The 12,355-nt window shown below is 47.9% G+C and overlaps 4 protein-coding genes across 4 annotated transcripts; 2 read left to right on the forward strand and 2 right to left on the reverse strand.

The window, feature by feature from the left end:
- Positions 1 to 847: 847 nt before the first annotated feature.
- N7498_006146 (nicotinate phosphoribosyltransferase) lies at positions 848 to 2,558 on the forward strand (the record flags this gene model as incomplete). Its single annotated transcript, XM_058453208.1, has 5 exons — positions 848 to 999; positions 1,051 to 1,134; positions 1,186 to 1,805; positions 1,853 to 2,285; positions 2,338 to 2,558. Exons 1-5 carry the CDS (start codon positions 888 to 890, stop codon positions 2,556 to 2,558), a joined length of 1,470 nt encoding a protein of 489 aa, XP_058307399.1. The 5' UTR covers positions 848 to 887.
- A 334-nt stretch (positions 2,559 to 2,892) lies between these two features.
- On the reverse strand, positions 2,893 to 7,574 carry N7498_006147 (glycoside hydrolase family 55 protein; the record flags this gene model as incomplete). The annotated part of the gene is made up of 7 exons (XM_058453209.1): positions 2,893 to 3,620; positions 3,678 to 3,842; positions 3,891 to 5,489; positions 5,566 to 6,443; positions 6,504 to 7,117; positions 7,179 to 7,374; positions 7,426 to 7,574. 7 exons carry the CDS (start codon positions 7,572 to 7,574, stop codon positions 2,893 to 2,895), a joined length of 4,329 nt encoding a protein of 1,442 aa, XP_058307400.1.
- A 1,767-nt stretch (positions 7,575 to 9,341) lies between these two features.
- On the forward strand, positions 9,342 to 10,395 carry N7498_006148 (uncharacterized protein; the record flags this gene model as incomplete). Its single annotated transcript, XM_058453210.1, has 4 exons — positions 9,342 to 9,447; positions 9,509 to 9,771; positions 9,830 to 10,248; positions 10,305 to 10,395. 4 exons carry the CDS (start codon positions 9,342 to 9,344, stop codon positions 10,393 to 10,395), a joined length of 879 nt encoding a protein of 292 aa, XP_058307401.1.
- Positions 10,396 to 10,528: 133 nt separating this feature from the next.
- N7498_006149 (uncharacterized protein) lies at positions 10,529 to 11,512 on the reverse strand (the record flags this gene model as incomplete). The annotated part of the gene is made up of 1 exon (XM_058453211.1): positions 10,529 to 11,512. The coding sequence occupies one exon, from the start codon at positions 11,510 to 11,512 to the stop codon at positions 10,529 to 10,531; it is 984 nt and encodes a 327-aa protein (XP_058307402.1).
- Between the last annotated feature and the right edge of the window lie 843 nt (positions 11,513 to 12,355).

A 12,355-nucleotide genomic window follows, 5' to 3' on the forward strand; every position in this document is an offset into this window, starting at 1 on the left:
AGTCGCCTGCCGCTTTTTATGAAGGGTCTGCCAGCTCGCGGTAGAGCAAGCTTTCCCTTAAGTCCCCGACATTTTTCGGAAATGCGATACAACTCGAAGGCAGGATTCTCCGGCTAGATCAGTGCCGGAGTAGCTCCCCAAGGTACTTGAACGATTTTCGTCTCAGAGTTTAACTGTGAAGAAAAACAACGAAGTGAAACAGTTAATGTCCGAGTCAAAGAGTGGAGTGACTGCCAAAACTTTAAGTATATTTTAATCAGATAATGTCTAGATACTGAGAATCTGTTCTCGCATACTACTATACACGGAGAAGAATTCCCGCCAACAATTCCAGAAGTAAGCAAAACAATTTAGTCTATACACTTTTTGCCCTGGCGACAGGTTACAAGCCTGCAAGACTAAGCTAAATAACTAGGTAGCTGTCTCTCAATCGTGACCTCAGAATGAGATAATATCAATCTTAACTCATCTAGGCATTTACGACCGAGCAACAATATGTGTCGTGGCGGGGTAAAGCCCGGCCGATCCAACGCCGATTGGGCTTCAAGTTGAGCGATCAGCCGCCGCATTCATACCACTACTTAATGAGCTACGATAATTCAAGGAGGTGAGAGCTACCCTTTACTCATTTCCATTCAAGCAACTACGTATGCACCATACCTCATAGCATACCTCTCAGGTTCCCTCGTCCAACGGCGTGCAAACAGTGCAAACCGGCACATCGGCCTTGTTCCCGCTCCAACAATTACGCGCGTAAAAGTAAATTGGGAAGCGGACTCATCTCGCCCGCTCCTGCTGCTGCCGGAAGTCACCGTCATCCTCTTCGACCTCAGTTTACTTCAATTGACGTGTTGTCTATAGACCGGTGCTTCCGGCCAACTATCAGGATGGGCCAGGAAGCTACCCCGGCGCTGCCGGAGGGCATCTTTTCCCTACTGGATACGGATCTCTACAAGCTGACGATGCAATGCGCGGTTCTGAAGTACTTCCCGGATGTCTGTAAGTATGCCTGGTCTTCTAGTCGGTGTGTCCAGGTCTAATGCGCGGCAGATGTAACGTACGGCTTCACGAATCGGACCCCGCAGATGAAGTTGCGGCGCGGGGCATACAAATGGCTTCTGCAGCAGATGGACAGTATGTGCTGTTATTCCGCTATATACCGATCTATGCTAATGATATGTATAGAACTCGCCAATGTGCGCATCACCCCCGAAGAACGACAGTTCCTCCGGAAGAAATGTCCCTATCTCAACGAAGCCTACATCTCCTTCCTCGCAACCTTCCAGCTCAAGCCCTCCGAACAAATCGAGATCAAGTTCACACCGACGCAAGACACGGGCAGCGACGATGACGAGGGTGATGTGGAATACACTATCAAGGGCCTTTGGCTCGACACGATTCTCTACGAGATCCCGCTGCTGGCATTGACCAGCCAGGCCTACTTCATGTTCTCGGATAAGGACTGGGACTACTGCAACCAGGAGGAGAAGGCATTCCGCAAGGGCTGCGAGCTTCTGGAGAACGGTTGTGTCTTCTCGGAGTTTGGCTCGCGCCGCCGCCGAGATTACCATACTCAAGACTTGGTGATGAAGGGGTTGATGCGTGCTGCTGAGGTAGGCAAGAAGAAGGGCTGGAAGGGCGTGTTGTCTGGCACGAGCAACGTGCACTTTGCCATGAAATATGATACCAATCCCGTTGGAACGGTCGCGCACGAGTGGTACATGGGAATTGCGGCTATCACGGATGACTACGAGAATGCAAACGAGCTGGCTTTGAGATACTGGCTTGGCTGTTTCGGAGAGGGGGTAGGTCATACACTCCATATATTCAGGCTTCCAGCTAACCAGAACAGGTTCTCGGTATCGCCCTCACCGACACCTTTGGCACACCGGCATTCCTGGACGCCTTCCGCAAGCCCATCCCAGAGTACACAAGCGCCGGCGTGGGCGCGGTTACCGTTGCACCCTCTGGCGCAAACACAACCGTGGAATCTTCCACTCAGAGCTTGGCTTCTACGCAAACACCAATCTCGGCACCTGTCAACAAAAGCGGCAGTCACCCCACCAAGAGCTACGCCCAGGTATATACCGGCGTGCGCCAGGACTCGGGTGACCCGTCATACTTCGTGAAGATGGTGCGCGACTTCTACAACCGCGAGGGCATCACGGGCGGGAAGGTTGTCGTGTTCTCCGACTCGCTGGATATCGAACACTGTCTGGAATACAAGACGCTTGCCGAAGAAGCACACCTTACTCCTACCTTTGGCGTTGGTACTTTCTTCACGAGTAAGCTCCACCCCATACATTCCATTTCATGTGTGATATTAATATTTCTTAGATGACTTCACCAACAAATCCAACGGCGAAAAGTCCAAGCCCCTCAACATCGTCATCAAAATCTCCACTGCGAATGGCAGTCCAGCCGTCAAGCTTAGTGACAACCTGGGCAAGAACACAGGTGACTCTAAAAAGGTTGCTTGGGTTAAGAAGACGCTGGGATACACCGAACAAGAGTGGGAAGAAGGCGATGAGAGTAATCGCTGGACGCAGAAGGCATAATCTGTGTCATTACTTATCAGACATGAGAGATGAGTAGATGTGAGCTCTGTGAATTGTTTTCTTCGCAGACCATCGATAGAGACCGGGAAGTTGCCATGATATCCAACATTAGAAGTAGACAGAATCGTAAACAGAAGTTTTGCTGACCCACATCTATTACCTGTATTTTGCTGGAATTTGACGTCTGCGTTCACGTTCATGTACAATTCCATACATACTATCCATTAATATAGGGACGTACTAGCCAACTTTTTCTGGGTCCCAGCCAGCTGTGTCAAGGTCTAGAAATTATCAAATTATGATACAGAGCTAACCATACAATCTGAAGCTCCATTTAGTAAGGGGCTTGCGCTATCGCAGTCACCACAGTTCCTGTCTTGTGCGAGTTAACTGTCGTATAATACCTTGTCGATGTCGATGTAATGGGACATCCAATGAGCGGTTTGACTTTCGTATCGTATGTAATGAGCGCATCCGCGTTACACCCAAGCACCGACTGGATGAATACGTAGCAACTTAAGGAAAGGCCGTCACAGGATAGCGTGCCGCCATCACCAGCACTCGGAGCTGCCGCGTTCGTGTAAACACACTTCGAGTACTTCTCATCGTTGACCGTGAGCGTCGAAAAGAAGCTTACGCTTTGTGGAATATCCGACCATGCCTTCGGTTTAGGACTTCCAACACCATAATTGTACCAATATCCTGCTGTACAGACATCATTTGTCGCGAATGGTTTATTAAAGTTGAGATTATAATCAGTCTCCACATTTCCGCGGAACTCGTATCGCGATGCAGCAGCGACTGAGGCCCAGCCAACGATATCGGTAACTATCACGGTGGCGGTTCCGGTCTCCAGAGCGACATTGGTGATTGTGCTGATAGTGGAGCTAGCTGTGGAAGTCTCGCGTTGGTAAATCGATTCAGCTGCAACCCAGTCCGCAGAAAAATCCGTCGGTCCATCGTCTGCGACGTCAGACCAGATCTCCACGGTGCCCGTGATTATCGGGGCTAGTGTGTAGCCATCAAGGGTGGAGATGCCAGTTGTATCACAGCCCACAATATCTTAAAACACGAGTCAGAATAGCAGAGGAGAATGGTGGATGGCTTAAGTTATCCTACCTCTGCATGTGGACGAGCAAGAGCTGGTCGAGCTCGCTGTGACGCAGGAGGTGCTGCATGAGCTGTATGTTTTTGTCGAACACTCTGTCCAGGTTGACGAAGGATCATTATTAGGATCATTTTCAGGATCGGGGTTATTCGGGTTGTTAGGGTCCTTGTTTGGTGCTACAAGAGGTTAGCCTTGGGTCGTATCAAGAACGAAGATGTACTAACATTCAGACCCACCGCAGTTTGTGAAGCATGGGTGGCAGACATGGAAAATACTGCTGATCAGACCTGATATTCCCTCGTGGCATGATATGCCGCAGAGGATGCGATTTGTACACGTCGGGTGTGCTGGTCCATGGTGATGCGTAATTTGGCGATGCCCACTATGGTGCTCATCATCTCCTCCACCTGTAGTCTTGGAGCCACCACCCGATGTGGTTTTGGTTCCTCTAGAGTTCGTTTCTTTTCCACTTGTTGACTTTGTCGGCTCAGTGGCCTCTTCCCCACCCGAAGAAGAGCTGGTTGGCGTTGCAGTCTTCCCCGGGGAAGGGGTCTGAGTGGGACTGACTGAGTCCCAAGGGGGTGGGTAAAATGGAACGACCGTCCCAGGGTACGTAGTTCCACTATGTTTGAAAGGAGGCCAGGTGATGTTGAAGGCAGTTTGAATGATGCTGGGGGTCGGCGTAAAGACTGAAGAGACCACACCAGGCGGGATCACCACATTCCAGTACGGCACCACGGAACCGTGGTAATCAGGGATGGAGATGGTAGTAGTAGTCGTGGTCGTGATGTACGTAGTAGTGTTGATCGTGCTCCCCAAGTACACTATGTTTGTGGGAATTTCGATACCAACTCCAATTTGTGTGACGAGAGGAGGATAGACCCAAGTGCCTGGTGTTGGGAGCGTCGTTGGGGGTAGGACGTAAGTGCAAGGCTCGTTACAAAAGACATTTGTATCATCATCCGGCTCATCCCACAGCGACGGATCAATATACACGATTCCGGAATCATTACCGCTTGATCCAATCGTGTCGCCACCACTTGAGAGTGCAAGCCATGCAGCAATTTCACTGGTAAATCCATTCCGCGTGGTCGAATTGAACCGCAATGCAGGCAGGTCTCCTTCAGGAGACACGATCTCCACATTGCCTATAGTGAAGATATTGTACATCCACAAGTTGTTCGCGAAGTTTGTTTGAATCAGGGACTGTTGGCAATCCTCGTCGTCAACGCATCCTTCGTCGTAGTTCTGGAAAAAAGAATAGAATCCAGCGGAATAGATGAACACATCGGTGGAATTGAGCACACGCAGTGCCCACGCACTCTTGCACAGATCGTCTGAACAATCGGCGTAGGTCGGATCAGATGACAGATCACCAGGTTGGTAGGGGCTCAAAGCATTGGGTTGAGGCTGATAATAGGGCGTCTCTGTCTGCATATGACCCATGTACACATTTGCGGCGTTCTGTAATTGGTACTGATACATCTGCGAATGCTCGCTTGCTGTGCCATAGAGCCAGGTAGGACCCTGGGACTCGATCAGAATACCGCGACCGCAGTAAACTGTAATGTCCGTCCGGACATTTTGAGGAATACCTGAAGTACTCTCCGTTGCACCAGCATTGAGAGGGCTGTCGATATCGTGATCGGCCACCCAAGCCCAAACGTTCTCGAAGTACCCGGATGATTCATCAGTGAGATGTAGCAAAAGGAATGCCGCCATGCAGTCTTTGTCGTCTGCATTCCCCCCTGCTGGACACTCAGATAATCCGAGATCAGAGCCAGTGGTACCTCCAACACGGAAGTGACTGTCCCACATGGCCGCTATGCATATTGTCAGGACATGTTCCAGATAAAAGGTCATTGAAGTTGTGAAAGTAAAAGAGAATGTTTAACTTACCACTTCCCTGTTCGCTTTCGTGTATGTTCCACTCCATGAGGACTGCACCTGCCGTAGCGCCCTTGACTGTGAAAAGCATATCTGAGATTTCGACAACACCTTGCTCGCCTTTCTCACCGACCTGCACGAGGACGGTAGGATTACTTTCATCCTCAAACTTCGACCCGGTACCCATGATCTGACTCCATCCTGAGCCGACGATTTTAGTTCCAACGGGAACTTTGATTGTGCTTTTCACTTGATAGATACCAGCAGGGAAAAAGATGACAGACCCGAGATTTCCTGATAGAAGACTATTTATTGCAGAGGACTGGTCGCCAGCTCCGTCATTTGAGATGCCGTGATCTGTCGCCACAACAGGAGTATCTGACTCATATTGTGGCTTCGCCCGCCGATAATAGGCACCCGAGCTGTCCAGAAGTTGCGAAGGCTTGTTCGGAGCTGGGTCAACGAATCCAGTTTTCTTTTGTCCTGAACCGTCAGGAAGAAATTGATAGCCACTGACCCAGGAGTCAAAGTAGAGGGCATCAGTACTGCCGGCCAAAAGGGTGTCTCCACCGGATATGAGAACAACAGAGGCAGAGTTCTCCACCAGCAAATTGTCAAGCACGACACTGGGCTGTTGATCCTTTTCGTGTGCAATGGTGATAGCATATGGCACGCCGTCAAAATGTGAGTCTACCACGGCAATGGAGCCAGTTCCCTGGTCTCCAACACCGGAGTACTCAGTGGCATCGATAGCAATGTAGCAAGACAAAACATGGATTTCTTTCCAGGTAAAGCCCCAATTCCATATGGATTTGATGGCTGTTAAGCACGAGGTGAATCTGAGATTGATGGCCGTAAACTGCTGACTTCCCGCTAAAAAACCAATGTTTCTGGATATTTATCTTGTTAGAAATAGCTCCAAGGAGGCTTGGGGGCATGGTTTTACTAACCCGCCGGTAAATTTCAAATCAGAAACCATTCCACCACTACCGTTCTCCATGAAGATACCCACAGCCGTTGCTGACTGGCTTGCTGTAGATACAGACATTTCGAAATCGCAGTTGGTGATGGAGGTGGCCTGTCCAACTTGCCAATGGATACCAGCAGGGACGTATGTTTGGTTGCTATCAGTATTGGTCCAGTTCATGGCAGTCATATCAAAGACAAAATTTCGAATCTGTCGATAGAAATTGCTTTGATTGATATACCATTCAGCTCCATCCGCCCCGGGCACATAAAAGTCAGAGTCGATCAAAGCAATGCCGGTAAAATTCCTAGCGCCCTTAATTGTAGGCTTACTTGCAGGATTTCCAACAAACTGGGTGTAGTAGTACTGAACAATAGGAGTGGTGATCAGATAAATGCCTTCAGGGAAATATACCACAGCGCCCAGAGTGGAGGTTGAGCCACAATCTTTTCCACAGCGGGCCGGAGAATGATCCGACGAACTGAGAGCGGATACAGCACGATTGATGGCTGCTGTGTCGTCTGTTTTCCCATCACCGATGGCGCCAAAGTCCTTAACATTACGGAAGTATTGATATCCAGATGGGGCATGTGGCATCTGTTGTACAAATTATTAGCAATTCACGCCTGTAGAAATACGTAGGAGCATAACTACATACCTGCCCTTTACTACCAAGGTTGGACAGCCAGTAATCGTCACTGTCAGAATCTCGCGTGTGGATAGATCCATGCATATCAGTAATCATCGATGAATTCATTGGACCCAACACAGGGCCAGCCATTGAACCATGGTCAGGAGCGCTGCCAAAGAAGTTGTTGACATTATCCTTCATGTATGCTGGGGCCGGCTGATGTCTGTTAGTTAGAATTTGGATCATGAAAGGGGTACAAAAAATCGAGACTTACATGAGGAGACCCCAGTGGAAGAATAGGCTTATCACCAAATAAAACTGGAGTACCGAGCTTGTTGGTGGCAGTTGTTCGTTGAGTAGTTTGGGAATGATTCGAATTGCCACGGGCTGCATGGTGATGGAACCAATCATGACCATGACCATGGCTATGGCGAGCATCTGCACGGGCTATTACTTGCAAGCCGAGCCAAAGAAGGCCCGACAGCCCAAAGTTTTGGATCAGCATCGCTGCACTATCTCATCAGAAGAAGGTGTTCTTGTAATGGTAGCAGTAGCAACGATAGGCTTTAATCCTGTCCAACCTCTATTGAGGAAATACGCGGACTTATAATTAGCGGGACAGTCAAGCATGGTACACAATGCTTATATGAGAACAACAAAGCACGCTTATTTATTATCGGCAGTATCATACTACGTAAATTTGATCACAGTAACGGATCACGGACCCCATTGAGATTATGGTGGGTCCAAATTAGCGAGTTCTTAGCTCGCCTTACTTCATTTACTCCGCTGCAGGGGCTAAATCCAACATTTGAACAATACGACCCTGTCATTACCAGCGGCAAGATTAAGGTCCACAAGCCCATTCAAATCTACTAGTAAGATGTTCTAGTAGGAATTACGCTCTCGAACCCTGGAATTCTCGCCGGACCCGCCCCGTATGTTCAACATTGTCCGAAGACTCGGCACCTCGGGTCTACCTAAGTCGACTTTCTATAATATTTCCATTTGACACATGGCTACCTAAGCATTTACTCACATAGCCGCCTATCCCTTTATGCAAAGATCCCCCTACATGCGGATGTGAAAGCGAACGCACGAGCACGTTAATGTACTAGAAATACATTTTGTACACCCATGGTTTATAAAAGTCATTACGGTATTATTCCAGAAGATTTGAAATTGCCAATCCGACCTTATTGCACTATTTCCCATCAACAGATGAATCATGAACTTTTTTTTGACTTTAATCTCGAAACCACGGAGCAGGCCACTGTTTTCTCCCGGCGTAGTGACTCTTAGTACTTCCGGGCTCGGACCGAGAAATACAATCACCAATGCTCTAAATAACAGTTCCTAAGGAATTACTAAAAGAATGGTCAATTGTCTCAAATTGCAATGTCACATTCAATCCGGCCCCCATGGGAGTTCATCGCGCTAAGAACAAGCCCAACAGAGGTGGGTTGCGTGTGGATTTAGCATTCGAATGTGTCCGCCCCTCGATTTCGGGCTAGAGGCTCGAGACCGGTGATGTCGGCCCCTCGCGGATATACTCGACCTTCCAAACAGAGAATCTATGCGGTGTGAGATAATCAAACTAGTCCGCATCGTAGCTCGAACAGTTGCACCTGGGTATCTTTCGTCGTGTCCGCTCCTTAGCTTAAATTAGTTGTGGATCGTATGCAGGTACGAAGTGTAATGAATAGAGGCTCCGCAGCGACAGGGCTATTTTCTCGGAGCACTAAACTACTCCGAAATTTGAAGCCGCTAATCCCGCAAGCGATGAGACAAGAGCGATTGATGGTTCATCCAGACGCTAAGAGATGCTACCTCGGAAGCGTGGAAGGAAAGGAGGGCCCGTCCCTATCAGCCTGGCTAGACTCCATTTTAAAGAAGGGAAGACCCTATATCACTCTTCTCTGGAGGCTGCTTCTGAATTAATCAATAGCAACCAAAGCAATTCATTGACTTTCAGCTGTCATTATGCGGTCAACCAGGCTGATGCTTGTTCCGGGGCTGCTGTTCGCAGCCATGGTAAACCTCGTGGAGGCTGATCGACTACCACTTTCAAAATTGTTTCTTTTTTCTCTCGAGTCTGACGTTCCTGGTAGTTGCAGTGGGTATGGAGGAGTTACCCTGAATGCTACTGCTGATGACGTCTATACGTTAGCTACACGGTCGACTCAAGTCATGAGAGACTTCCAAAACACCGATGCGGACACACATGATGCGGCAACGCGGTTGGTTAATGCAATGTTTCTCAGTCCATCCGAAGATGAGTTCCAAACCGTGAAAAGTAATTTAATTTCAGCTCCAGGATTAAAACAACCTTGAATCTCTAAGCTAATAGGTCATAGACAGAATTGATGGTGTGAAAAATTGGATGGAGTCACGCGGCAACATTAACAACGGTCTGAACAAGAAAAAACCATATCTGTTTTGTGGTGACTCGTGGGCGATTCGCCAAGACATGGATAGCCAGATGAAAGATAAGAACGGGGAAAAAATGGTCCATGAATCGGATGGCAAGCCTTTCCGTATCAAGGACAGCAAAGACCTGAGGAAAGCCCATAAAAAGGTGGCCAAAGAGTTGGGAACAAAGGAAAAAAAGATCTATCCAGTAAGAATCCGTCTATTTCAAACCTCAATACCGTTACTAACCTTGGAGCCTCACCCAGTACTGGAGTCCCGCTATTAACGCCTATTTTTTCGATCGGAGTTATTCTGACGACCCAAAAAAAGGAGGGTGTGACTTGGAGGATGTCCTTGGCTTCACCTTCCACCATGACTCAATAAGTGGGATTGTGCTCTGTGATAAGTCGTTTACTGGAGTTCGGCTGCATCAGAAAGAGGTTTTCCCACTCTCGAAAGATACCTTCGAGAATTATGGAGGCAAAATCAACGATTACCCTAGTACAAGGATCGAAGACGTCTTACCGGCGGCTCGCACTCTATACCACGAGCTGTTCCATTTATATTGGGGTGCCGACTTATACCCAAACGGCGGGGAGGAATACAAATTTCGCAAACTTACAAATGACAAGAAGTTTACGACACAACAAGCAATGTCGAACCCGGAGAACTATGTTTTACAAGCGTCAGTATTCAAATTTTCGACGATTCTCATGTCCCTTGCTTAATCTTTTTCACCAGTGTTGCCTATGATTACACTCTATCCGTTACGACCAAGTCAAAGTTCTACCCGGTAGAGTTCTATACCGGTTTTGCCACCTATACAAAATGAACAAAAACCCAGAAGAACAACTATGTTGCTCGTGCGCCTAACCAACTCGTTATACTTTGAAACTCGGAGAGCAAAGCTGGGTCAAGAAATATGGATATGTATTCAGATATAGGATCTAGCATACCGATCCATTTTATAGCCAATCTTCATCCCATGCGTATCGGAACTTCTTGTGAAGAGCCATGTCCTCCGGACAAAGGAACCGGAACCATTTCTGATAATACACAGACATATCTTCGATTGGTTTGTTCGACCACAAACCAAATTCAATCATCCGCCATTCTTCCCATAGTAGAAAGCCATACCTCGAATAAGCTTTGAAATGCATATATTTGCCAGGTCCCCCTTCAGGATTTGAGACCATGCTGCTCCAAAACTGTAGGCCAAGCGACGCTCTTTCGAGATCCAAATATTCTTCTTCTCCGGTTGAGTCTGGGCCGAAGTCTTGAACAGGACACTCCCGATATTGACTGATAGAGCCGCCTATTACTCGCAGTCTATCCGGGAATTCGTACTCATCGCTATCAGTATCTGAGGTATCTCTAAGGGTACACCTTGTGGGGCGAATGACAATGCTTTCGCCGTCGTCACTATCTTCATTCTCATCATCATCATCTCCTTCGCTATCTTCATCAGATAAGAAATAGAATTCATTGGGTTCGGATTCACTAGACGAAGATTGTGGCCCAAACCACCGAATTCTTCGAGACCGAAGACTCAGGTTTTCGTCAGACTGTTGACAGTTTCTCAGACTGAGCTCTTGACTAGGCTCTTGAGAGTGTTGCTCACTCGATGCCTCTTCTTGTTCTTCTCCTAGATTTTCGCGCGGTTCTTCTTCTAGTTGCTCACTAGGATCAACAAGTTGGCATTCCATTTCGTTAATCAGCTGCTCTGCCGACGGCTCGGTGACGACGTTTGATACTATATCGGAGGCCGTAATTTGTTCACGAGGATTTTCATCAGGCTCTTGCCCCTGGGAAATCGCCTGCCAGGAAGGTGGAGGCTGACAGTCCCAGCCAAATTCTCTCTCCTTTAGGATAGGAGGCAGGTTGAATATCTTCGAACGTTCTAAGAGCCGTTCGGATTTTGGATAACCTCTTAGGTAATCGAGTACCATGATTATTTGCAGCATGCAAGGAATAGAGTCTGGATAATAATACTGTATTCCATTATCCAAGGAGTCTAAGGCATGGCACGGCCATCTTAGTAAGCCTTTGTACGATTCTTTTCGGAGCTGATTGAGGAAGACAAGTCGCCAAAATCCTAGAATTCCACGTTGCTCCTCAGTCCATGTTGGGATTTCAAACCCCTTAAGATAGTGGCGGTCACCCAAGCTGCTTTGCAAACATCTTTGTATACAGCCTTCAATGCATAGATGAGCGTGCACATGAACATAGTGAGCTAGCTTAATAAGCGATCTTATTTCTGATGAGGTTCCGGATATACTGCGTAGTAGTGGGACCTCGGACCAGTCGAATTGATAAAGCTGATCTTCCGGGGTACGGCATAGGAATATACCTTTCCACAGTGACAGAACGCCTTGCATAAGAGCCCGGGTAGAGGATGGAACTTTGGTGTTCAAAATAGCATTGCCAATCAAGCAGGCATGAGCATCAAACACCGACGATAGGTATGACGATGTGTGGATAAGGCTCCATAGTGAACTAAAGTCGGTCGAGTGTTGGAAGATCAGGACTAGGAGTTCAGTGGGAAGCTTTGAGAGCCGATCATGGGCCGTGTCTGACATGATGTTGTTGATCACGGCAGTATTTAGAAGAAAAGATGTAGGTAGGCGTGCCAATCTTCAGAACAAGCCCCTTCAGTATCGGCGCCGCTTGTATATATTTGGCGTCAAAAATGTCCGTAAGTGTTGAGGATTAGGCTGAACACTAGCTGGTTTCACTTTTGCTGGGGTTGATTTCGCGTATCGGATGAGATAGAGGGCACATGAATTCCGCCC

Source organism: Penicillium cinerascens, assembly GCF_028974065.1.
Source record: "Penicillium cinerascens strain IBT 15544 chromosome Unknown contig_6_segment0_segment0, whole genome shotgun sequence".
Lineage (NCBI taxonomy): Eukaryota > Fungi > Ascomycota > Eurotiomycetes > Eurotiales > Aspergillaceae > Penicillium > Penicillium cinerascens.